Below are 27,306 nucleotides of genomic sequence, written 5' to 3' on the forward strand. Positions count from 1 at the left end.
ATTAAATAGTAATAAAACTAACTTCTGGATAAATCTGTATAATGAACTGAACCAGGACAAAAAGAGTGATAGAAATCACAGAAAGTTTGTGGGGTCTGGTTGTACACAGAAGTTCTTGTTTTGGTGCATTATACATGACAGCTTGAGAGTGGATGTCAGTGGAAAAGGGCATTTATTCATTTGTTCTTGGCACTACTTCACTACCTTGAGAAATGGCAACATGTATGGGGGAAACAGACAATAAGGCCACTCAGTCTCCAGCTATCATGTGTAATGCACTGAAACCACAGCTCCCCATCCAGGCCCCACAGATCTTTCCATGGTTTAACCCAGAAGTTTCACATGCCCTAGGTTCAGTCCACTGACAGCACGTCGACCCCAGTATACCACATCGTTCCAATTCACTCTATTCCTTGCAAGCCTCTCACCATCCTGCATGTTCAGGCCTAAATCACTCAAAATCTTTTCCACTACATCCTTCGACCTCCAATTTGATATCCTGCTTCTCCTTGTTCCCTCCACTTTTGACATATCATCCTCTTTGTAAACCTTTCCTCACTCATTCTCTCTTTATGTCCAAACCATTTCAAAACATCCTCTTCTGTTCTCTTAACTACACTTTATATTACCCCACGTCTCTTGCCCATTCATTACTTACTCGATCAAACCACCTCACACCATATATAGTCCTCAAACATTTCATTTCCAATGCATCTACCTTCCTCCATACAGCCCCACCTATGGCCCATGCCTCACAACCATACATTATTGTTGAAACTACTATTCCTTCAAACATCTCATTTTTGCTCTCCAGGATAACGTCCTCTCTTTCTAAACTTTCTTCATCGCTCACACAACCTTCACCCTCTCCCCCAACCTATGACTCACTTCCACTTCCTTTTGCTGGTAAGTCCACTTCTAGATGTCTATAGCACCACTTACTCCAATTTTTCTCCATTCAAACTCTCACATCCCAACTAACTCATCCCTCAACCCTACTGAACCTAATAACCTTACTCTTATTCACATTTTCTTTAACTTTCTCCTTTCACACATTTTTTCCAAAATCAGTCACCAACTTCTGCAGTTTCTCACTCGAATCAGTCACCAGTGCTGTATTATCGGTGAATGACAACTGACTCACTTCCCAGGCCCTCTCATCTCCAACAGACAGCACACTTAACCATCTTTCCAAAACTCTTGCATTTAACTCAGTAACCACCCCACCCATAAAGAAATTAAACAACCATGGGAACTTCACACACCTCTACCTTCAGACCGACCACTACTCATACACCCTTCGATAAAAACTTCACTGCTTCTGGCAGCTTACCTTCCACATCATATATTCCTAGGACCTTCCAAAAAGCATTTCTATCAACCCTACCATATGCCTTCTCCAGATCCATAAATTCCACACACATCCATCTGTTTTTCTAAGTATTTCTAACACACGTTCTTCAAAGCAAACATCTGATCCACACATCTGCTACCATTCCTGAAACCAAACTGCTCTCCCTAATCTTATGCTCTGTACATGACTTCACCCTCTCAATCAATACCCTCCCATAAAATTTTCCAGGAATACTTGACAAACTTATGCCTCTGTAGTTTGAACACTCCCCTTTCCCCTTTGCGTTTGTACAATGGTACCATACATTCATTCTGCTAATCCTCAGGCACCTCATGGTGATCCAAACATACATTAAATATCCTTACCAACCAGTCAACAATACAGTCACCCCCTTTCTTATTAAGTGAACTGCAATACCATCCAAACCCACTGCCTTGCTGGATGATAATCATCTTCTGCAAGGCTTTCACCACCTCTTCTCTCTTCACTAAATCATTCTCCCTGACTCTCACTTTGCACACCACCCTAACCAAAACACCCTACAACTGCCACACTATCATCATACACATTCAATAAACCTTCAAAATATCCACCCCATCTCCTCATCACTTATCACTACCTGTTATCACTTAACCCTTTGCCCTCTTCACTGATGTTCCCAATGGTTCTCTTGTCTTACGCACATTATTTACCACCTTCCAAAACATCTTTTTATTCTCCCTGAAGTTTAATGATACTCTCTCACCCAAAGTTTCATTTGCCTTCTTTTTCAACCTTTGCACCTTCCTCTTGACCTTTTGCATTTCTTTGCAAGTATCATCCAAATGCCTCTCTTTTCTCTTTCACAAACATCTTTACTTCATCGTCCTACCACTCACTACCCTTTCTAATCTGCTCACCACCTCCCACCTTTCTTATGCCACATGCATCTCTTGCATATGCCATCACTGCTTCCCTAAATACATCCCATTCCTCACTCACTCCCCTATTGTCATTTGCTCTCACCTTCTGCCATTCTAAACTCAAATCTCTCCAAGTAATTCTTCACACAAGCCTCCTTTCAAAGCTCACACTCAACACTCTCTTCTCCCTAACATTCTCTCCTTTTTGGAAAACCTCTACAAATCTTCACCTTCACCTCCACAAGATAATGATCAGCCATCCCACCAGGCTGCCCTCTCAGCACATTAACATCCAAAAAAAGTCTCTTTTACAAGCCTATCAATTAACATGTAATCTAATAATGCCCTTTGACCATCTATCTCTCCTACTCACCAATGTATACTTATGTATATCTCTCTTTTTAAACCAGGTATTCCCAACCAGTCCTTTTCTCAGCACACAAATCCACAAGCTCTTCGCCATTTCCATTCACAATACTGAATACCCCATGTATGCCAATCACACCCTCTACTACATTACTCACCTTCACATTTAAATCACCCATCACTGACACACTCACTCTGCTGCTCCCAAAACACTTGCCTCTCAAGATCTTACTTCTCATGACCAGGTGCATAAGCACTAATAATCACCCATCTCTCTCCATCCACTTTCAGTTTTATCCGCATCAATCTAGAATTTACTTCCTTATACTCTATCACACACTCCAACAACTACTTAAGGAATAGTGCTATACCTTCCTTAGCTCTTGTCTTCTCACCAACCCCTGACTTTACTCCTAAGACTTTTCCAAACCATTTTTTCCCTTTACCCTTGAGCATCATTTCACTCGGAACCAAAACATCCAGGTTTCTTTTCTCAAACATACTGCCTATCTCTCCTTTCTTCTCATCATGGGTACATCCACACACATTCAGATGCCCCAAACTGAGCTTTCGAGGATGATGAGCAACCCCCCTTAACTCCTTCTTCTGTTTCCTCATTATTTCCTTGGTGTTAGCAAAGACTTTTCTACAATCCTGAAGCCCAATGCTGCACTACATCCAGTAGCAGGAAAATGTAGATTCCTCTAGAATGAAAAGTTCCTTTAAAGAAACTATATTCCCAATGATAAAGCTTCACCAAAGGTGACATTTCACTTGCAGTGTAACTTCTAGAAGCCCCAGGAGCAGAGTGGTCAGGTGTTTGCTTTAAAGAATGAGAGAAATACTTTGAAAAACAAATGGATTTGTATGTGGGATTTATGGATTTGGAGAAGGTATATGATAGGGTTGATAGAGATGCTTTTGTGGGAGGTCTTAAGAATATATGGTGAGGGAGGAAAGATGCTAGAAGCAGAAAGTTTTTATCAAGGGCATAAGGCTTGTGCACAAGTAGGAAGAGAGCAGAGAGAATGGTTCCAAGTGAAAGTTGGTCTGTGACTTGGGTGTGTGGGGTGTGTATGTCACCATGGTTGTTTAGTCTGTTTAAGGATGGGGTGGTGAGGGAGATAAATGCGAGAGCTTTGGGGAGAAAAGTGAGGGTAAAGTCTGTGAGGGATGAAGGGCCAGAGAAGTGGTCGGTTATTGTTTCCTGATGATATGGCACTGGTGGCAGATCTAAGTGAGAAACTGCAGAAATTAGTGACTAAATTTGGAAGAGGGCGAAAGGAGAAACTTGAGAGTAAGTGTGAATAAGCAGGGTTCAGGGACAGGTTAATTGGGGTGTAAGTCTGACTGGAGAAAAACCGGGGGAAGTTGTGTTTTAGATTTCTGGTAGAGGACATGCAGTGCATGGAACCATGGAAGTGAAAGTAAATAACAGGGTGGGTTGGGGAGAAGGTTCTGGGAGTGTTGACGAATATGTGGAAAGGGAGAATGTTATCTGGGAGGACAAAAATGAGTATGTTTGAAGGAACAACAGTCCCATCAATATTATATGCATGCAAAGCATGGGCTATAGATAAAGACTGTGTGGAGGAAGGCTGATGTGTTGGAAATGAAATACTTGAGGACAATATGTGGTGTGAGGTGATTTGATTGAGTAAGTAATGAAAAGGTAAGAGAGATATGTAATAATAAAAAGTGTGTGGTTGAGAGAGCTGAAGAGGGTGTGCTGAAATGTTTGAACATATGGAAAGGATGAGTGAGGAAAGGTTGAAAAAGAGTCTAATGCGTCAAAAGTGGAGGGTAAAAGGAGAATGAAGAAACCAAATGAGATGGAAGGATGGAGTGCAATAAATCTTGAGCTATTGGGGCCTGGACATGGAGGGTGAAAAGGCCTGCAAGGGATAAAGTGAATTGGAGCAATGTGGTACATTGTGGTCAACGTGCTGTCAATGGACTAAACCAAGGCATGTAAAGTGTCCAAGGTAAACCATGGAAAGGTCTCTAAGGCCTGGTCATGGATAGGGATATATATATATTCATTTTTACTAAACTCTGCCTTTGGTGAAGTTATAATATTGGGAGTACAATCTCGTCAGAGAACTTCACACTCCAAAGGGGTCTATATTTCCCTTCAATGGCAATGGGAGGTAGTGCAGCCTTGGGCTGCATGAGCCTTTAGAAAACGGTCCTGGGTAACTCCAGTATTATTTCATAAAAATTAGCCCTTAGATAATTTTTTTAATACATATCTACCATTTCCTGCATTACTGAGGTAGCATTAAGAACAGTGGACTGAGCCTTAAAGGGAATATCCTCACTTGGGCCCCTTCTCTGCTACATCTTTTGGAAAAGAAATATGGGAGGGGAGGATTTCCAGCCCCCGCTTCCTTCCCTTTAAGTCACTCTCTACGACATACAGGGAATACATGAGTATTCTTTTTCCCGTATCCGCAAGGATAATTATAACCTAATATAAGTATGAATAAAAATTTACATTCTCCTTTCTTTGTACCTTTGCAGTTTCCTATGTTAGCAGGGCTGTGTCAGGAACATACAAAAAAATTGCCTCATTTGCTAATATCCAGTAAAGCTATGTATAATGCACAGAAGTCAGAGTCCTGCAATCCAGAACTAGGCCACACAGACCTTACAGTGGTTTCCCGACTACTTCATGTGCCCTGGTTCAGCCATTTGACAACACGTCGTCCCCTGTATACCATACTGCTCTAATTCGCTCTATTTCCTGCATGCCTCACACCCCCTACATGTTCAGGCCCTGAACACTATGTGCCTTTCATTGTATTATTTCACATCCTCCTTGGTTTCCTCCTTTTCCTTGTTCCCCCTACATGCCTCACACCCCCTACATGTTCAGGCCCTGAACACTATGTGCCTTTCATTGTATTATTTCACATCCTCCTTGGTTTCCTCCTTTTCCTTGTTCCCCCTACTTCAAACAATTATACACTCTTATCACCCCCTCCATATGTCCAAACCACTTCAGCACACCATCTTTCGATATTCATAAATACTTCTCTTACCCTATAATTTCTTATACAACCAACGCTCCACACAGTGCATAATCTCAAACATATAATTTCTAACACATCCACCCTCTTCTGTACTCACTTATTTAGGACCCATGCCTCACATCCACAGAAAATGTTGGAACTAATATACCAAAAAACATACCCATCTTTGCTCTTCCTAAGAATGACATTTTTCCACATGCTGAGTGGCTTCAAACACAGACTGAACTTGTCAGTTACTGGTGGGGCTGCTGATGGCAGTTTATCCAAGGTTCCTACCTGGACTTTCTGTGACATAGCAACAAAGCATTGAGAGTCCACTCCTAAATACAATGGGGACCTTTACTCTCCTACTGGTCATTTCAGTTTCCATGGTTCCATCATTTGCTGCCATCTATTACCAGGTATCTAAAACATCCCACCTCCCCCAGGTTCTCTCCCTTCACACTTGCACTCCAGTTAACCAGTCACTTTCCACTGCTAACCCTAATAGCCTTGCTTTAATTCAACTTTCTCTTTTCAAACAGTCTCCCAAATACAGACACTAGCTTTTGCTGTTTCTCACCTGTATCTGCTATCAGTGCCTTGTCATCAGCAAACAACTGACTCGGCTCCAAGGTTTCCATGCCCCCTATCCTCATTATATATATATATATTTTTTTTTTTTTTTTTTTTTATACTTTGTCGCTGTCTCCCGCGTTTGCGAGGTAGCGCAAGGAAACAGACGAAAGAAATGGCCCAACCCCCCCCATACACATGTATATACATACATCCACACACGCAAATATACATACCTACACAGCTTTCCATGGTTTACCCCAGACGCTTCACATGCCTTGATTCAATCCACTGACAGCACGTCAACCCCGGTATACCACATCGCTCCAATTCACTCTATTCCTTGCCCTCCTTTCACCCTCCTGCATGTTCAGGCCCCGATCACACAAAATCTTTTTCACTCCATCTTTCCACCTCCAATTTGGTCTCCCTCTTCTCCTCGTTCCCTCCACCTCCGACACATATATCCTCTTGGTCAATCTTTCCTCACTCATTCTCTCCATGTGCCCAAACCACTTCAAAACACCCTCTTCTGCTCTCTCAACCACGCTCTTTTTATTTCCACACATCTCTCTTACCCTTACGTTACTCACTCGATCAAACCACCTCACACCACACATTGTCCTCAAACATCTCATTTCCAGCACATCCATCCTCCTGCGCACAACTCTATCCATAGCCCACGCCTCGCAACCATACAACATTGTTGGAACCACTATTCCTTCAAACATACCCATTTTTGCTTTCCGAGATAATGTTCTTGACTTCCACACATTCTTCAAGGCCCCCAGAATTTTCGCCCCCTCCCCCACCCTATGATCCACTTCCGCTTCCATGGTTCCATCCGCTGCCAGATCCACTCCCAGATATCTAAAACACTTCACTTCCTCCAGTTTTTCTCCATTCAAACTCACCTCCCAATTGACTTGACCCTCCACCCTACTGTACCTAATAACCTTGCTCTTATTCACATTTACTCTCAACTTTCTTCTTCCACACACTTTACCAAACTCAGTCACCAGCTTCTGCAGTTTCTCACATGAATCAGCCACCAGCGCTGTATCATCAGCGAACAACAACTGACTCACTTCCCATGCTCTCTCATCCCCAACAGACTTCATACTTGCCCCTCTTTCCAAAACTCTTGCATTTACCTCCCTAACAACCCCATCCATAAACAAATTAAACAACCATGGAGACATCACACACCCCTGCCGCAAACCTACATTCACTGAGAACCAATCACTTTCCTCTCTTCCTACACGTACACATGCCTTACATCCTCGATAAAAACTTTTCACTGCTTCTAACAACTTTCCTCCCACACCATATATTCTTAATACCTTCCACAGAGCATCTCTATCAACTCTATCATATGCCTTCTCCAGATCCATAAATGCTACATACAAATACATTTGCTTTTCTAAGTATTTCTCACATACATTCTTCAAAGCAAACACCTGATCCACACATCCTCTACCACTTCTGAAACCACACTGCTCTTCCCCAATCTGATGCTCTGTACATGCCTTCACCCTCTCAATCAATACCCTCCCATATAATTTACCAGGAATACTCAACAAACTTATACCTCTGTAATTTGAGCACTCACTCTTATCCCCTTTGCCTTTGTACAATGGCACTATGCACGCATTCCGCCAATCCTCAGGCACCTCACCATGAGTCATACATACATTAAATAACCTTACCAACCAGTCAACAATACAGTCACCCCCTTTTTTAATAAATTCCACTGCAATACCATCCAAACCTGCTGCCTTGCCGGCTTTCATCTTTCGCAAAGCTTTCACTACCTCTTCTCTGTTTACCAAATCATTTTCCCTAACCCTCTCACTTTGCACACCACCTCGACCAAAACACCCTATATCTGCCACTCTATCATCAAACACATTCAGCAAACCTTCAAAATACTCACTCCATCTCCTTCTCACATCACCACTACTTGTTATCACCTCCCCATTTGCGCCCTTCACTGAAGTTCCCATTTGCTCCCTTGTCTTACGCACTTTATTTACCTCCTTCCAGAACATCTTTTTATTCTCCCTAAAATTTACTGATAGTCTCTCACCCCAACTCTCATTTGCCCTTTTTTTCACCTCTTGCACCTTTCTCTTGACCTCCTGTCTCTTTCTTTTATACATCTCCCACTCAATTGCATTTTTTCCCTGCAAAAATCGTCCAAATGCCTCTCTCTTCTCTTTCACTAATACTCTTACTTCTTCATCCCACCACTCACTACCCTTTCTAATCAACCCACCTCCCACTCTTCTCATGCCACAAGCATCTTTTGCACAATCCATCACTGATTCCCTAAATACATCCCATTCCTCCCCCACTCCCCTTGCTTCCATTGTTCTCACCTTTTTCCATTCTGTACTCAGTCTCTCCTGGTACTTCCTCACACAGGTCTCCTTCTCATTATATATATATATATATATAAAAAAACTAACCTAAAATAACCTCTGGCGCTCTATAATGTCTTGTTGAAACTATGGTACTGTGATGTTCGTGGTCAAACGTTGCACTGCCAAAATCAATCAGCTGAATATCTGTCTTCTTAACTGTTCTGATATCACGTTTCTGAAAGCAAAATTGAAACAAGTTATAGAGCTAATAAAAGCACGAAGGGAAATACAAGTCATATATAATGGTTCAATGATGTTTAAAGGTCCTCTAGTTACTGCAAATGACCCACTCTTTTTATTAACACACATCTCTCTTACTCTTTCATTACTTAAACCACCTCACATCACATATTTTTCTCAAACATTCAATTTCCAACACATCCACCCTCCTCCCTCACACCCCTATCTATAGCCCATGCCTCGCAACCATATAACACTGTTTGAACCGCTATTCCTTCAAACATACCCAGTTTTGCTCCAAGATAACATTCTCGCCTTCCACACATTCTTCAACGCTCCCAGAACCTTCGCCCCCTCCCCCACCCTTTGACTCACTTCCGCTTCCATGGTTCCATCCACTGCTAAATATATCTAGTATATTCTGTCGGTGTCCCGCGTTAGCAAGGTAGTGCTAGGAAAAGACCACAATGGCCACATTCATTCAAGCTCAGTCTCTAGCAGTCATGTGTAATGCACCAAAACCACAGCTCCTTTTCCACATCCAGGCCCACAAAACTTTTCAAGGTTTACCCTAGACACTTCACATGCCCTGGTTCAATCCACTGACAGCTGTCGACCCTGGTATACCACATCATTCCAATTCACTATATTACTTGCACGCCTTTCACCCTCCTGTATGTTCAGGCCCCGATCGCTCAAAATCTTTTTCACTCCATCCTTCCACCTCCTATTTGGTCTCCCACTTCGCCTCGTTCACTCCACCTCTGACCCACATATCTTCATTGTCAATCTTTCCTCACTCATTCTCTCCAATTGATCAAACCATTTCAATACACCCTCTTCTGCTCTCTCAACCACTCTTTTATTCCTACAAATCTTTCTTACCCTTTCATTACTTACTCAATCAAACCGCCTCACACCACATATTGTCCTCAAACATCTCATTTCCAACACATCCATCCTCCTCCACACAACCCTATCCATAGCCCACGCCTTGCAACCATATAACATTGTTGGAACCACTATTCCTTCAAACATACCCATTTTTGCTCTTCAAGATAAGATCCCAAGTGCACTTTCATGTAATAATCATGCATTCTTCAATGCTCCCAGAACCTTCACCCCCTTCCCACACCCTGTGACTCAATTCCGCTTCCATGGTTCCGTTCCATCTACTGCTACATCCACTCCCAGATATCTAAAACGCCTCACTTCCTCCAGATTTTCTCCATTCAAACTGACCTCCCAATTGACTTGTCCCTCCACCCTACTGAGCCTAATAACCTTGCTCTTATTCACATTTACTCTCAGCTTTCTTCTTTCACAAACTTTACCAAACTCAGTCACCAGCTTCTGCAGTTTCTCACCCGAATCAGCCACCAGCACTGTATCATTAGCAAACAACAACTGACTTTTTTTTTTTTTTTTTTATACTTTGTCGCCTCCCACACCATATATTCTTAATACCTTCCACCTTTAATTTAAAGCATTCACACATTTTGCACTCATAAGGCACTATGCATCTATTTTGCCCACTGTATACAGGTGTTAGGGAATGAAAAAGGTTGGCAGGGTTCTAATATTAAAGGTGTGTGGAACAGAAAATTACATGAAAGTCTCAAAATCATAGAACGATTAAGGCTTTGACTCACTTCACATCATAAGTCATAATAAAATCATGGGGTAAAACATAACATGGGGTAAAGCAAAAATATATCCAAGACTTGATAAATACAGGAGTATACAGCACACTTTATGAAATATATTTGGTGTAAATCTGTACCACGTAAAGTATAAAACTGGACTAGATTTGGAAATAGCATAATAACAATTAATTATTAATAAAATAAAAATTTATACAAACTCACCTTTTTTGGGTCGTATGTTAAATTATAATCAGAGTCTACAAAAAGGATGTTCTCTGGTTTGAGATCGGTATGAGTGAGTTTGTTATCATGGAGGAACTTGACAGCATAGCACAGTTGATATGAAATATGCCGAACCTGTTCTAGGCCATAGGGACGGTAATTGTTGTCTTTCTGCAAAGAAAAAAAAATTAAAATTAAAACTAAATCTACAACAATGAAAGTCCTTTTCCATACCTTCCAAGTCATACATACAAATTCTTTGCATAATAAGTTACAATAATATGTGTACATCAATGAAAGTCCTTTTCCATACCTTCCAAGTCATACATACAAATTCTTTGCATAATAAGTTACAATAATCTGTGTACATTAATGTGATTTATTAAAACAAACTCTTGCGTGAGACTTTTCTTTCTACATACCATAACAAAGTAGCCCTTGTTTATATCTAAACTTTAGCTCACATAAATAATGTACTAAAATCTGAGCCCATCATCCACATCTAAGGCCCACAGACATCAAGGTTTGCCTCGATTGATTCATGTGCCTTAGTTTAGCACTAATAGCATGTCACCACCTCTAAATCCTCCAATTATTTTTGTCAAATGGATGCTTCTTATCCTCCTCCATTCCATCTCATCCGTAGATTCCCCCTTCTCCTTGGTTCATTCACTTCTGAAACACATACTCTCTCAGTTCCATATGCTGGAACCATTTCAGCAAACCCTACTTATCCCTCATAAGTGTTACAGATCTCAGTTAAACAAAATTTCAGCCTTGTACACGATTACAGCCATGTATCTAAGTTTCACTCTTGTCCTTACTGTTGATATTTTTCTTCTTGCCAGACAGTTTTACAATACAATAAGCTGTCCCAGCTAATATGAACAGTCAGAGTATTAACAACAAAAGGTCACAGCACTGATATGTGAGCATAAGGATGCATGTAGAAAGGCAAAACATTAATCCTTTTGCTGCATAGTTAAGATACATCTGAATAAACATCTGTAACCACTATACCATAAAATGTCTCCTTCTATTGTAACATTAGGGAATATCCTAATATACTTGAAACCACCAAATCCGCTTGCATGCTGCGATTTGTAACTACATATTGTTTGCACTGTTCAAGGAAGGAGTTTTACACTTGCAGAGCCCCATTTCTCGAATATCCTCCCCTATCCTTCAATCTCTTGAATTTATGTATGCTGTCTAACTTTACAATGTCCACAGTCAGTCTATTCTGCAATATGAAACCTGACATCGGGTATATAGTTTTTGGAATAAGTATTTTTAAGAAACTTGTTTAGTGGTATTTCACAATTTGTATGATATACCGAATGTGATTAATATAATGTTCAAAGATGGTTTACCAATAGAAACAAACCATGTAAAAATTAGGACTTTTTTTTATAAAAAAGATTGCCAAATGTGCGAAAGCACATACAGAAACAATGTAGAGACAGCTTCAATATATCTTGTCTCCCATTTCCTAAATAATCTATTTTATATTCTGTAATCACTTTGGCCTTTTATTTTTAGGACTGCCTCAAAAAATTACGCCACTTAATGGAGAACACATTCCTTCCAATTTTCCTCATTTTTGTTTAAATGAATATTTTTCAGCACTCAATACAGTTTTTAAGGGATACTACTCACACATATAGGAAAATACAGCTTCTTTCAATACTAAAAAGTAACACAAAAGGTCAAATTCATATTTTCTGTGGATAACTGAAACTTTTCAGGAATCAGCCTAAAAATTAATTGTGTAATTAAAGGGTTAAAATCATGTCGTAATCCGTTACAAATGAAGTCATTGAGGTATTTGTTATATTTCATATAAATTTCATATATTCATGTCAAGAACTTCAAACAAAGTCTGCAAGGAGTCACACATAGTGCATCAGTCTCTTATGTCTGGACAAGGTTACCACAGTTTTAGACAAAATCATGGGAAATGTATAATCTTAAATGCAATAAGACTAAGGATGTTTCATCCTGACGAATCATTACCATTACATCTCATCAGAAAAAACTTAACTATAAAGGCACAACTGTGGAGTTATACCTTGGCATATGATGATGATACAGCGCTGGTGGCTGATTCAGGGGAGAAACTGCAGAAGTTGGTGACTGAGTTGGGTAGAGTGTGTGAAAGAAGAAAGTTGAGAGTAAATGTGAATAAGAGCAAGGTTATTACATTCATTAGGGTTGAGAGACAAGTTAATTGGGAGGTAAGGTTGAAAGGAGAAAAACTGGATGAAGTGAAGTGTTTTAGATATCTGGGAGTGGATTTTGCAGCGGATGGAACCATGGAAACAGAAGTGAGTCACAGGGTGGGGGAGAAGGCAAAGGTTCTGGGAGCGTTGAAGAATGTGTGGAAGGCGAGAACGTTATCTCGGAGCAAAAATGGGTATGTTATACAGTTACGAGGCATGGGCAATAGATAGGGTTGTGCAGAGAAGGGTGGATGTGTTGAAAATTAAATGTTTGAGGACAATATGTGGTGTGAGATGGTTTGATTGAGAAAGTAATGAAAGGATATGAGCAACATATTTTTTTTTATTATACTTTGTCGGTCTCCCGCATTAGCGAGGTAGTGCAAGGAAACAGACGAAAGAATGGCCCAACCCATCCACATACACATGTATATACATACACGTCCACACGCGCACATATACATACCTATACACCTCAACGTATACATATATATACACACACAGACATATACATGTATTCACATGTACATAATTCATACTGTCTGCCCTTATTCATTCCCATTGCCACCCTGCCACACATGAAATAACAACCCCATCCCCCCCCATGTGCGCGAGGTAGTGCTAGGAAAAGACAACAAAGGCCACATTCGTTCACACTCAGTCTCTAGCTGTCATGTATAATGCACTGAAATCACAGCTCCCTTTCCACACCCAGGCCCCACAGAACTTTCCATGGTTTACCCCAGATGCTTCACATGCCCTGGTTCAATCCACTGACAGCACGTCAACCCCAGGTATACCACATCATTCCAATTCACTATTCCTTGCACGCCTTTCACCCTCCTGCATGTTCAGGCCCCAATCACTCAAAATCTTGTTCACTCCATCTTTCCACCTCCAATTTGGTCTCCCACTTCTCATCGTTCCCTCCATCTCTGACACATATCCTCTTTGTCAATCTTTCCTCACTTATTCTCTCCATGGGACCAAGACCATTTCAAAACACCCTCTTCTGCTCTCTCAACCACACTCTTTTTATTACCACACATCTCTCTTACCCTTTCATTACTTACTCGATCGAACCACCTCACACCACATATTGTCTTCAAACATCTCATTTCCAGCACATCCACCCTCCTCTGCACAACTCTATCTATAGCCCACGCCTTGCAACCATATATCATTGCTGGAACCACTATTCCTTCAAACAAAAGCAACAAGAGCAATGTGTGGTAATAAAAAGTGTGGCTGAGAGAGCAGAAGAGGGTGTGTTAAAATGGTTTGGACACATGGAGAGAATGAGTGAGAAAAGATTGACAAAGAGGATATATGTGTCAGAGGTGGAGGGAAGAAGGAAAAGCAGGAGATTGAATTGGAGGTGGAAGGATGGAGTGAAAAAGATTTTGAGTGATTGGGGCCTGAACATACAGAAGGGTAAAAAATGTGCAAGGAATAGAGTGAATTGGAACGATGTGGTATACTGGGGTTGACATGCTGTCAGTGGATTGAACCAGGGCATGTGAAGCATCTGGGGTAAACCATGGAAAGTTTTGTGGGGCCTGGATGTGGAAAGGGAGCTGTGGCTTCGGTGCATTACACGACAGTTAGAGACTGAGTGTGAATGAATGTGATCTTTTTTGTCTTTTCTTGGTGCTACCTCTCTGTTGGTGGTGGTAGTGGGGGGAATGCTATTTCATGTGTGGTGGTGGGAATGGATGAAGGCAGCAAGTATGAATATGTACATGTGTATATATGTATATGTCTGTGTATGTATATGTTGGAATGTATAGGTATGTATATGTGTGTGTGTGTGAGTTTATGTATATACATGTGTATGTGGGTAGGTTGGGCCATTCTTACATCTGTTTCCTTGTGCTACCTTGCTGATGCGGGAGATGGCGATTAAGTATAATATATAAATAACCTCTTTTACAGTGCTCTTTAAATGTAAAACAAGATCCCTGTAGATATAAAGGGGAAAGGGATGAGGTGATAAGGAATGTACTAACTCCCTGTTTTCTTGAATGGTATGTGGACCCTAATGTCATTATAGCCTCTAAGTGAGTAAGAGAATTCTAATGTCATTGGCATAATCATGGTACAGATACATTCTTTGCTTAGCACTGTCCCACAAATGCAAAACATTAAACCATATAACTAAGGATTTCCTTGTTTTCATATTCCTATGCTTTCATGTGGATGTCCTAACTTTAATCAAACACAGATTGTTTGCCAACTTTGAAGTCCAACAGTAACATATAAACCTTCTTTAACTCTGAGTATTCAGCAAGTTTCAATTTCATTTGGTTTAATCTTTGGTCTACAATCTCCAGTCACACCATGCACTGTCTGTTAGATCAATGATTACAGAATGCATTCTCCTAGGATGTAAGTTACATCCATCTAGTGAAGGAGGTTCCTGAGGTGCATCAGTGCCTCCTCCTTAGGTGGGACAATCCAAGTTGTTTCAAAGACAAAGAAGAGCCAACAAACTTAATCTCTTTGGATGGTTAACACATACCAAACAAATATTTCCCATTTTGACCTTATGAAACTTATTTTTCTCTACTATTTTACAAAGACCAAAAACTTTCCAGAGTTGATGCATTACACCACACCCTTCCTAAACTTGTACCAATATCAAATGATCTACAAGAATGTCATCCTCCAATGCTCCACTTTTAAACTATGCCTCCCCTACCTGGTCTTCCACCCTCTCAAAAGCAAATTTAACTAACTACACAAAATTCAACACTCAGTACAATCAATGAATGCCTACCACAATGCCTAGCAACCACACATACTCAACATAAGCATTATGAAACAATTATGAAACTATCCCACCTCAACACACTTGTCATTCATTTCTTTGAAAATAAAGATAGATAAAAGCAAGCATGTATGAATATGTACGTGTATACATATGTATATGCCTGTGTATATATATGTGTATATGCTGATATGTATATGTATGAATATATACGTGTATGGGCATTTATGTATATATTCATTCATGTTCATTATACATCATCGTTGTTTCTTGAGTAATCAAGGTAGCATCAGGAAAAAGATGAAGAATGGCCCATCCACTCATATAAATGTATGTATACATAAACGCCCATATAAATAACATATACATACACAAACATATACATATATACACATGTACATATTCATACTTGCTTGCCTTCATCCATTCCTGTTGCTACCCTGCCCCACAGGAAACACACACATACACACACACACACACACACATACACACACTTTGTCGCTGTCTCCTGCGTTAGCGAGGTAGCGCGAGGAAACAGACAAAGCAATGGCCCAACCCACCCACATACACATGTATATACATTCCTATGAGTCCATGGGGAAAATGAAACACGAAAAGTTCCCAAGTGCACTTTCATGTAATAATCACATCATTAGGGGAGACACAAGAGAGGAATATAACAGTCAGTTGATATACATCGAAGAAACGAAGCTAGGACGCCATTTAGTAAATATGTGATTGTCCAAAACAATCACATGTATAATGAACTCATAGGAATATCTTGATCACGTGCAAAATTGTGATCCTTTCCAACATGTATATACATACACGTCTACACATGCACATATACATATCTATACATTTCAACATATACATATATGTACATACACAGACATATACATATATACACATGTACATAATTCATACTTGCTTCCTTTATTCATTCTCATCGCCACCCCTCCACACATGAAATGGCACCCCCCTACCCTCACGTGCGCATGAGGTAGCCCTAGTAAAAGACAATGAAGGCCACATTCGTTCACGCTTAGTCTCTAGCTGTCATGTGTAATGCACAGAAACCACAGCTCCCTTTCCACATCCAGGCCCCACAAAACTTTCCATGGTTTACCCCAGATGCTTCACATGCCCCGGTTCAATCCACTGACAGCACATCGACCCCAGTATACCACATCATTCCAGTTCACTCTATTCCTTGCATGCCTTTCACCCTCCTGTATGCTGAAGCCCCGATCACTAAAAATCTTTTTCACTCCATCCTTTCACCTCCAATTTGGTCTCCCACTTCTCATTCCCTCTATATCTTACACATATATCCTCTTTGTCAATCTTTCCTCACTCATTCTCTCCATGTGACCAAACCAATTCAATACAACCTCATCTGCTCTCTCAACCACACACTTTTCATTACCACACATCTCTCTTACCCTCTTACTCTCGATCAAACCACCTCACACCACATACTGTCCTCAAACATTTCATTTCCAACACATCTACCCTCCTCCTCACAACCCTATCTATAGCCCATGCCTCGCAACCATATAACATGTTGGAACCACTATTTCTTCACACATACCCATTGTTGCTCTCCAAGATAACGTTCTCACCTTCCACACATTCTTCAATGCTGCCAGAACCTTTACCCCCTCCTCCACATTGTCACTTACTTCTGTTTCCATGGTTCCATCCGCTGCCAAATCCATTCCCAGATATCTAAAACACTTCACTTCCTCCAGTTTTTCTCCATTCAAACTTACCTCTCAATTGATTTGTCCCTTAACCCTACTGAAACTAATAACCTTGCTCTTATTCACATTTACTCTTAGCTTTCTTCTTTCACACACTTTACCAAACTCAGTCACCAGCTTCTGCAATTTCTCACCTGAATCAGCCACCAGCACTGCATCATCAGCGAACAACAACTGACTTACTTCCCAAGCCTTCTCATCCACAAGAGACTGCATACGTGCCCCTCCAAAACTTGCATTTGCCTCCCTAACCACCCCATCCATAAACAAATTAAAGAACCATGGAGCTACCCCGCACACCTGCCGCAAACCAACATTCACTAGGAACCAATCACTTTCCTCTCTTCCTACTTGTACACTTGCCTTAAATCCTTGGTAAAATCTTTTCACTGCCTCTAGCAACTTACCTCCCACACCATATACTCTTAAAACCTTCACAAAGCATCTTTATCCACCCTATCATGTGCCTTCTCCAGATCCATAAACACTACATACAAATCCCTCTGTTTTTCTAAGTATTTCTCACATACATTTTTCAAAGCAAACACCTGATCCACACATCCTCTAACACTTCTGAAACCACACTACTCTTCACCAATCTGATGCTCTGTACGTGCCTTGACCCTCTCAATCAATACCCTCCCATATAATTTCCCAGGTATACTCAACAAACTTATGCCTCTGTAATTTGAACGCTTGCCTTTGTACAATGGCACTATGCATGGATTCCGCCAATCCTCAGGCACTTCACCACAATCCACTGAATATCCTTACCAACCAATCAACAACACAGTCACCCCCTTTTTTTAATAAATTCCACTTCAATACCACCTAAACCTGCTACCTTGCTGGCTTTCATTTTCTGCAAGGCTTTCACTACCTCTTTCACTAAACCATTCTCCCTGACCTCACTTTGCACTCCACCTAAACCAAAATCCCCTATACCCTATAATACCCTTTGCCTTTGTACAATGGCACTATGCATGGATTCCGCCAATCCTTAGGCACTTCACCACAATCCATTGAATATCCTTACCAACCAATCAACAACACGGTCACCCCCTACTTTAATAAATTCCACAGCAATACCACCTAAACCTGCTACCGTGCTGGCTTTCATTTTCTGCAAGGCTTTCACTACCTCTTCTCTTTCACTAAACCATTCTCCCTGACCTTCTCACTTTGCACTCCACCTCAACCAAAATACCCTATATTTGCCACTCTTATCATCAAACACATCCAACAAACCTTCAAAATATTAACTCTATCTCTTTCTAACTTCATCACCACTTGATATTACCTCCCCATTTGCCCCTTTCACCGATGTTCCTATTTGTTCTCTTGTCCGACACACTTTACTTAGCTCCTCCCAAAACAGTGCTTTATTCTCCCTAAAATTTAATGATACTCTCTCACCCCAACCTCATTTGCCCTCTTTTTCATCTCTTGCACCTGTCTCTTGACTTCCAGCCACTTTCTTTTATACCTTTCCCAGTCACTTGCATTACTTCCCAGTAAAAATCGTCCAAATGCCTCTCTCTTCTCATTCACTAACAATCTTACTTCTTCATCCCACCATTCATTACCCTTTCTAACCTACCCACCTCCCATCTTTCTCATGCCACATGCATTTTTTGTGCAAGTCATCACTGCTTCCCTAAACAGGGGAGAAAGAATACTTAGCATCAAATTGGGGAAGAGCAGTGTGGTTTCAGAAGTGGTAGAGGATGTGTGGATCAGGTGTTTGCTTTGAAGAATGTATGTGAGAAATACTTAGAAAAGCAAATGGATTTGTATGTAGCATTTATGGATCTGGAGAAGGCATATGATAGAGTTGATAGAGATGCTCTGTGGAAGGTATTAAGAATATATGGTGTGGGAGGCAAGTTGTTAGAAGCAGTGAAAAGTCTTTATCGAGGATGTAAGGCATGTGTACATCTAGGAAGAGAGGAAAGTGATTGGTTCTCAGTGAATGTAGGTTTGCGGCAGGGGTGTGTGATGTCTCCATGGTTGTTTAATTTGTTAGTGGATGGGGTTGTGAGGGAGGTGAATGCAAGAGTTTTGGAAAGAGGGGCAAGTATGAAGTCTGTTGGGGATGAGAGAGTTTGGGAAGTGAGTCAGTTGTTGTTCGCTGATGATACAGCGCTGGTGGCTGATTCATGTGAGAAACTGCAGAAGCTGGTGACTGAGTTTGGTAAAGTGTGTGAAAGAAGAAAGTTAAGAGTAAATGTGAATAAGAGCAAGGTTATTAGGTACAGTAGGGTTGAAGGTCAAGTCAATTGGGAGGTGAGTTTGAATGGAGAAAAACTGGAGGAAGTGAAGTGTTTTAGCTATCTGGGAGTGGATCTGGCAGCGGATGGAACCATGGAAGCGGAAGTGGATCATAGGGTGGGGGAGGGGGCGAAAATTCTGGGAGCCTTGAAGAACGTGTGGAAGTCGAGAACATTATCTCGGAAAGCAAAAATGGGTATGTTTGAAGGAATAGTAGTTCCAACAATGTTGTATGGTTGCGAGGCGTGGGCTATGGATAGAGTTGTGCGCAGGAGGATGGATGTGCTGGAAATGAGATGTTTGAGGACAATGTGTGGTGTGAGGTGGTTTGATCGAGTAAGTAACGTAAGGGTAAGAGAGATGTGTGGAAATAAAAAGAGCGTGGTTGAGAGAGCAGAAGAGGGTGTTTTGAAATTGTTTGGGCACATGGAGAGAATGAGTGAGGAAAGATTGACCAAGAGGATATATGTGTCGGAGGTGGAGGGAACGAGGAGAAGAGGGAGACCAAATTGGAGGTGGAAAGATGGAGTGAAAAAGATTTTGTGTGATCGAGGCCTGAACATGCAGGAGGGTGAAAGGAGGGCAAGGAATAGAGTGCATTGGAGCGATGTGGTATACCGGGGTTGACGTGCTGTCAGTGGATTGAATCAAGGCATGTGAAGCGTCTGGGGTAAACCATGGCAAGCTGTGTAGGTATGTATATTTGCGTGTGTGGACGTATGTATATACATGTGTATGGGGGTGGGTTGGGCCATTTCTTTCGTCTGTTTCCTTGCGCTACCTCGCAAACGCAGGAGACAGCGGCAAAAAAAAAAAAAAAAAAAAAAAAGAAAAAAAAAATATATATATATATATATATATATAAAGCAGGAAAGAGTATTTCCCACATATTCCCTGCATGTCAAAGGCGACTAAAAGGAGAGGGAGCAGGGGGCTGAAAAGCCTCCCCTCTCGTTTTTAATCTTCCTAATGAGTATGTTTGAAGGAACAGTGGTTACAACAATGTTGTATGATTGCGAGGCGTTGCCTCTTTCTTTTATACATCTCCCACTCATTTGCATCTTTTCCCTGCAAAAATCGTGCAAATGCCTCTCTCTTCTCTTTCACTAATAATCTTACTTCTTCATCCCACCACTCACTACCCTTTCTAATCAACCCACCTCCCACGCTTCTCATGCCACAAGCATCTTTTGCGCAAGCCATCACTCCTTCCCTAAATACATCCCATTCCTTCCCCACTCCCCTTACCTCCTTTGTTCTCATCTTTTTCCATTCTGTACTCAGTCTCTCCTGGTACTTCCTCACACAAGTCTCCTTCCCAACCTCACTTACTCTCACCACTCTCTTCACCCCAACATTCTCTCTTTTTTTCTGAAAACCCCTACAAATCTTCACCTTTGCCTCCACAAGATAATGATCAGACATCCCTCCAGTTACACCTCTCAGCACATTAACATTCAAAAGTCTCTCTTTCGTGCGCCTATCAATTAACACGTAATCCAATAACGCTCTCTGGCCATCTCTCCTACTTACATACGTATACTTATTATATCTCGCTTTTTAAACCAGGTATTCCCAATCACCAGTCCTTTTTCAGCACATAAATCTACAAGCTCTTCACCATTTCCATTTACAACACTGAACACCCCATGTATACCAATTATTCCCTCAACTGCCACATTACTCACCTTTGCATTCAAATCACCCATCACTATAACCCGGTCTTGTGCATCAAAACCACTAACACACTCATTCAGCTGCTCCCAAAACACTTGCCTCTCATGATCTTTCTTCTCATGCCCAGGTGCATATGCACCAATAATCACCCATCTCTCTCCATTTTTTTTTTCTCATTATCATTCATACATATCTGCCATTTCCTGCTTTATCAAGGTACCAGCAAGAACAGAGAACAGAGCCTTTGAGGGAAAATCCTCACTAAGCCCTCTTCTCTATTCCTTCTTTTGGAAAAGTAAAAACTGGAAGGGAGGATTTCCAGCTCCCCACTCCCACCCTTTCTAGTCACCTTCTACTACATGCAGGGAATACGTGGGAAGTATTCTTTCTCCTGTATCCCTAGGGATATAGATACAAGACAAAAATATATGGGCAGAAAATGAGTAATACTGTGTTAACCAAACACTTACCAAGAAATCAAATACACTTAGGCCAAGCATGTCAAAGGCAATACACACATGACCATGGTAGTCAAACCAGCTAAGCATCCGAACACACAAACTGTAAAGATAGATACCATCATATTAATTATTTCAAAGTGCTAAAATCACTATCTTATATGTACTGCGACTGAGCTTGAGTAAGCCTGCATAAGTGATATATACACAGTTTACTGAGAATAAAAACTTACATCTTTAATATTTTCTGAAACATTTAAAATGTTAACATACACTGAACAATCCTGGAGGCCAATTTTAGCTATTCTCATTTTCTTTTCAATGTTGACACCCAGTAAATGTTATAAACCTGAAGGTCACACGATAATCAAGTTTTCATATTACTCTATCTGTATATACTAATGCATTTAAAAGATTTTCAAATTCTTTTATTAATTCCCCTGTCACACAGTTATCACTTCCCACTGTCCTTCAATCTTGTTTACTTGGGTGTAATGAAATGTGCAAAAAGTATAATTTACAAAACCACTGACCAAAAATACAGGACAGAATTATGACTCATTTAACAGCCATCATCATTCCTATATCTATCTAGTACTATCTTCTTAATTCTTTTTTCTACAAGGCTTTCCATTTTGTCACTTCTGGGCTGCCATTAAATGACATATGCATAAACACTCACAGAATCTTATTTATCTTTCGAACAAAACACTCCATTCCCATATGTTCACAATGAATTGCCTGCTGGATAATGAGATGCAAACATTCTCTCTTAAGCTGCTTTGAGTTATTGCTGTATAGAAAAATTTGTATCAATTCATAAGATCTCCACTTTATGAAGCGTATGGTTAGAAAATAAGCATCATCATATATGAGTAGTTTTAACTTAGAATAAAACATTCCTTCTTATCATCACAACCTTCAAGACATAATACATCCACCTCTCCTTCAGGATAATCTTGGACCAGAAGGAGGCCAAAATATGACTTTACTTCTTTAACCAATTCACAATGGCTGTAACATATGTTACAATAATTTTTTTTCTCACTGCAGCTGTATAACGTGCCATCAAAATTTTTTACTCACTTGTCTCTGCCTTCGTGCAAAATATTTGGTCAAGAATGCTTTAGGTGGCAGTAGGTTCTTACCAAATGCATGAATTAATAGTTTTGAAAAAATGAAATAAATGGCAGTCTAAAACATTCAACATGTAATCAATAAAATTATATGGTGAATCGTTATTTTCATTCATTTTTACACACTTTTCTTCACTAGTATCCTAGCTAATGCCTGAATCAATAATTACCTATATTAAAAAAAATAATGAACTTTCCTTTCTCTGCTGGACCTTTATATCATTCATATCACTAATATAATCTTTTGAACTCCATAACTTGATCTCTAACTCATATTCATTATATTCCATTAGGTTCACTTCTGTTCATTTATAAATTATGTTTAAGTCTTTTTGCGTCTCCTTTGATCAACTTCAAATTCAATATTTCTACTTATTGTGGTGTCAATAGCAAAGCTCTTTACTATACTTTCCTTTACTTCACAGTCTGTCATTTATTACTACAAAGAGTAATTACACTAACATCATTAATGCGGTGCTCCATGTGGAAAATCCACCACTATAGACATCATTCCAGCTACCACTTTGAACTTTCTGTCAGCTAGAAACTCGTTAATGCATCTTCCTGTCTTACCCTTAAAAGTTTTGTTCAGCTACTTTCTCTAGCAAAATTTAATGGTTTTACTATGAAAATATGCTCTCAGAAACTCGAGTAAAAGAGTGACCATTCTTTTTCCTTGGATTAAACTCTCATGTATGCCACTGTAAATGAGCTAATAAATGGGTATGCATACTTTTCCTGACACAAATCCATGTTGGCCTTTGTTTGTGCAGCAATTCTTGATTAGATGGTTTATTGGATGTCCTTTTTGTCACTCTTACAACTCACATGTGAAATCAAGCTTACAGGTCTGCATTGTTTTGGTATTAGCGTGGATCCTCCTTTGTGCACTGCTGGTACATATGCCTATCTGTGAATGTCTGAAAATTTGCTTTCATCTAACAGAGATGGTAGAGATGCTTTGTAGAAGGTCTTGAGAGTATATGGAGAGGGAGCTAAGTTGCCAGAAGCATCGAAAAGTTCTTACCACAGATGTAAGGAATGTGTACGAGTAGGAAGAGAGGAGTGATTGGTTCCCAGTGAATGTCAGTCTGTGGCAGGGGTGTGTGATGTCCCCATGGATGTTTGTTTATGGATGGGGTGACTAGGGAGGTAAATAAAAGAGCTTTGGAGAGAGGTGTGAGTATGAAGTCTGGTGGGGATGAGTGGGCCTGAGAAGTGAGTCAGTTGTTGTTTGCTGATGATACAGCTCTAGTGACTGATTCAAGTGAGAAACTGCAGAAGTTGGTGACCGAGTTTCAAACAGTGTGAGATTAAATGTAAGTAAGAGCAAGGTTATTAGGTTCAGTAGGGTTGAGGAACAAGTTGATTGGGATGTAAGTTTGAATGGAGAAAAATTGGAGGAATTGAAGTGCTTTAGTTATCTGGGAGTGGACTTAGCAGCGAATGGAAACATGGAAGCAGAAGTGATTCACAGGAAAGGGTAGAGGTTGCAGGTTCTAGGAGTGATGAAGAACGTGTGGAAGGAGAGAACGTTATCTCAGAGAGCAAAAATGGGTGTTTGACGGAATAGAAGTTCCAACAATGTCATAGGGCTGCGAGGCATGGGCTATTAATAGGGTTGTGTACAAAGGAGGGTGGATGTGTTGGAAATGAAATGTGTGAGGACAGTATGTGGTGTGAGGTGGTTTGACTGAGTAAGTAATGAAAGGGTAAGAGAGATCTGTGGAAGTAAAAAGAGTTCAGTTAAGAGAGCAGAAGAGGGTGTGCTGAAAAAGTTTGGGTATATGAGAGGGTGAGTGAGGAAAGATTGACAAAGAGAATACAAGTGTCAGAGGAGGAGGGAACAAGGAGAAGCAAAAGACCAAACTGGAGGTGGAAGGATGGAGAGAAGGGGATTTTGAGTGTTAGGGGCCTGAACATGCAGAAGGGTGAGAGGCATGCAAGGAATAGAGTGCATTAGAACGTGGTATACTGGGGTCAACATGCTGTCAATGGACTAAACCAGGGCATGTGAAATGTCTGGGGTAAACCATCGAAAGGTCTATGGGGCCTGGATGTGGACAGGGAGCTGTGGTTTCAGTGCATTACACATGACAGCTAGAGAGCGAGTCAGAATAAATGTTGCCTTTTTTGTCTGTTTTCCTGGCGCTACCTCGATGAAGCAGGGGGTAGTGACGCTGTTTCCTGTGGGGTGGAGTAGTATCAGGAATGGATGAAGGCAAGCAAGTATGTATGTGTATATATGTCTGTGTATGTATGTTTATGTGTATATATTGATATGTATATGCATATGTGCATGTACGGGCATTTATGTATATACACGTGTACATGAGTGGATAGGCCATTCTTCGTCTGTTTCCTGGCGCTAACCCGCTAACGTGGGAGACAGCGACAAACTATAATAAATGAATAAATAATTATACATATTCGCCATTTCCCTTATTAGTGAGGTAGCGTCGAGAAAAGAGGACTGAGCCTTAGAGGGGAAAATACTCACTTGACCCCCTTCACTGTTACTTCTTTCGGAGGAGTAAAAAACTGGAGGGGAGGACTTCCATCCCGCGGCTCCCAACCCTTTAAGTCACCTTCTACAACACGCAGGGAATATATGGGAAGTATTCTTTGTCCCCTTTCCCCAGATATATATATATATATATATATATATATATATATATATTTTTTTGCTTTGTCGCTGTCTCCCGCGTTTGCGAGGTAGCGCAAGGAAACAGACGAAAGAAATGGCCAAACCCACCCCCATACACATGTATATACATACGTCCACACACGCAAATATACATACCTACACAGCTTTCCATGGTTTACCCCAGACACTTCACATGCCCTGATTCAATCCACTGACAGCACGTCAACCCCGGTATACCACATCGATCCAATTCACTCTATTCCTTGCCCTCCTTTCACACTCCTGCATGTTCAGGCCCTGATCACACAAAATCTTTTACACTCCATCTTTCCACCTCCAATTTGGTCTCCCTCTTCTCATTCCCTCCACCTCCGACACATATATCCTCTTGATCAATCTTTCCTCACTCATTCTCTCCATGTGCCCAAACCATTTCAAAACACCCTCTTCTGGGGATAGGGGTGAAAGAATACTTCCCACGCATTCCTCGCGTGTCGTAGAAAGCGACTAGAGGGGACGGGAGCGGGGGGCTAGAAATCCTCCCCTCGTATTTTTTTAACTTTCTAAAAAATGGGAAACAGATATATATATATATATATATATATATATATATATATATATTATTGATTGGTTGGTAAGGTTATTTAATGTATGTATGACTCATGGTGAGGTGCCTGAGGATTGGCGGAATGCGTGCATAGTGCCATTGTACAAAGGCAAAGGGGATAAGAGTGAGTGCTCAAATTACAGAGGTATAAGTTTGTTGAGTATTAATGGTAAATTATATGGGAGGGTATTGATTGAGAGGGTGAAGGCATGTACAGAGCATCAAATTGGGGAAGAGCAGTGTGGTTTCAGAAGTGGTAGAGGATGTGTGGATCAAGTGTTTGCTTTGAAGAATGTATGTGAGAAATACTTAGAAAAGCAAATGGATTTATATGTAGCATTTATGGATCTGGAGAAGGCATATGATAGAGTTGATAGAGATGCTCTGTGGAAGGTATTAAGAATATATGGTGTGGGAGGCAAGTTGTTAGAAGCAGTGAAAAGTTTTTATCGAGGATGTAAGGCATGTGTACTTGTAGGAAGAGAGGAAAGTGATTGGTTCTCAGTGAATGTAGGTTTGCGGCAGGGGTGTGTGATGTCTCCATGGTTGTTTAATTTGTTTATGGATGGGGTTGTTAGGGAGGTGAATGCAAGAGTTTTGGAAAGAGGGGCAAGTATGCAGTCTGTTGTGGATGAGAGAGCTTGGGAAGTGAGTCAGTTGTTGTTCGCTGATGATACAGCGCTGGTGGCTGATTCATGTGAGAAACTGCAGAAGCTGGTGACTGAGTTTGGTAAAGTGTGTGAAAGAAGAAAGTTAAGAGTAAATGTGAATAAGAGCAAGGTTATTAGGTACAGTAGGGTTGAGGGTCAAGTCAATTGGGAGGTAAGTTTGAATGGAGAAAAACTGGAGGAAGTAAAGTGTTTTAGATATCTGGGAGTGGATCTGGCAGCGGATGGAACCATGGAAGCGGAAGTGGATCATAGGGTGGGGGAGGGGGCGAAAATTCTGGGAGCCTTGAAGAACGTGTGGAAGTCGAGAACATTATCTCGGAAAGCAAAAATGGGTATGTTTGAAGGAATAGTGGTTCCAACAATGTTGTATGGTTGCAAGGCGTGGGCTATGGATA

At 40.8% G+C, this 27,306-nt stretch overlaps 1 protein-coding gene across 13 annotated transcripts in view; it reads right to left on the reverse strand.

The window, feature by feature from the left end:
- LOC139759442 (uncharacterized) overlaps positions 1-27,306 on the reverse strand; it is a 227,895-nt gene that overhangs the window by 78,602 nt on the left and 121,987 nt on the right. For all 13 annotated transcript variants that reach the window (XR_011715054.1, XR_011715055.1, XR_011715051.1 and 10 more), the window contains 3 exons: positions 21,863-21,953; positions 10,687-10,857; positions 8,684-8,813 (listed from right to left, as the gene is read on the reverse strand). Coding sequence is in view for 8 of the 13 variants with exons in the window: in XM_071681557.1 (XP_071537658.1) it covers positions 8,684-8,813; positions 10,687-10,857; positions 21,863-21,953 (392 nt within the window). In the remaining 5 variants the exon portion in view is untranslated. The remainder of the gene's footprint in view (positions 1-8,683; positions 8,814-10,686; positions 10,858-21,862; positions 21,954-27,306) is intronic.

The sequence above is a fragment of the Panulirus ornatus genome, chromosome 33 (genome assembly GCF_036320965.1).
Source record: "Panulirus ornatus isolate Po-2019 chromosome 33, ASM3632096v1, whole genome shotgun sequence".
In the NCBI taxonomy this organism is placed as follows: domain Eukaryota; kingdom Metazoa; phylum Arthropoda; class Malacostraca; order Decapoda; family Palinuridae; genus Panulirus; species Panulirus ornatus.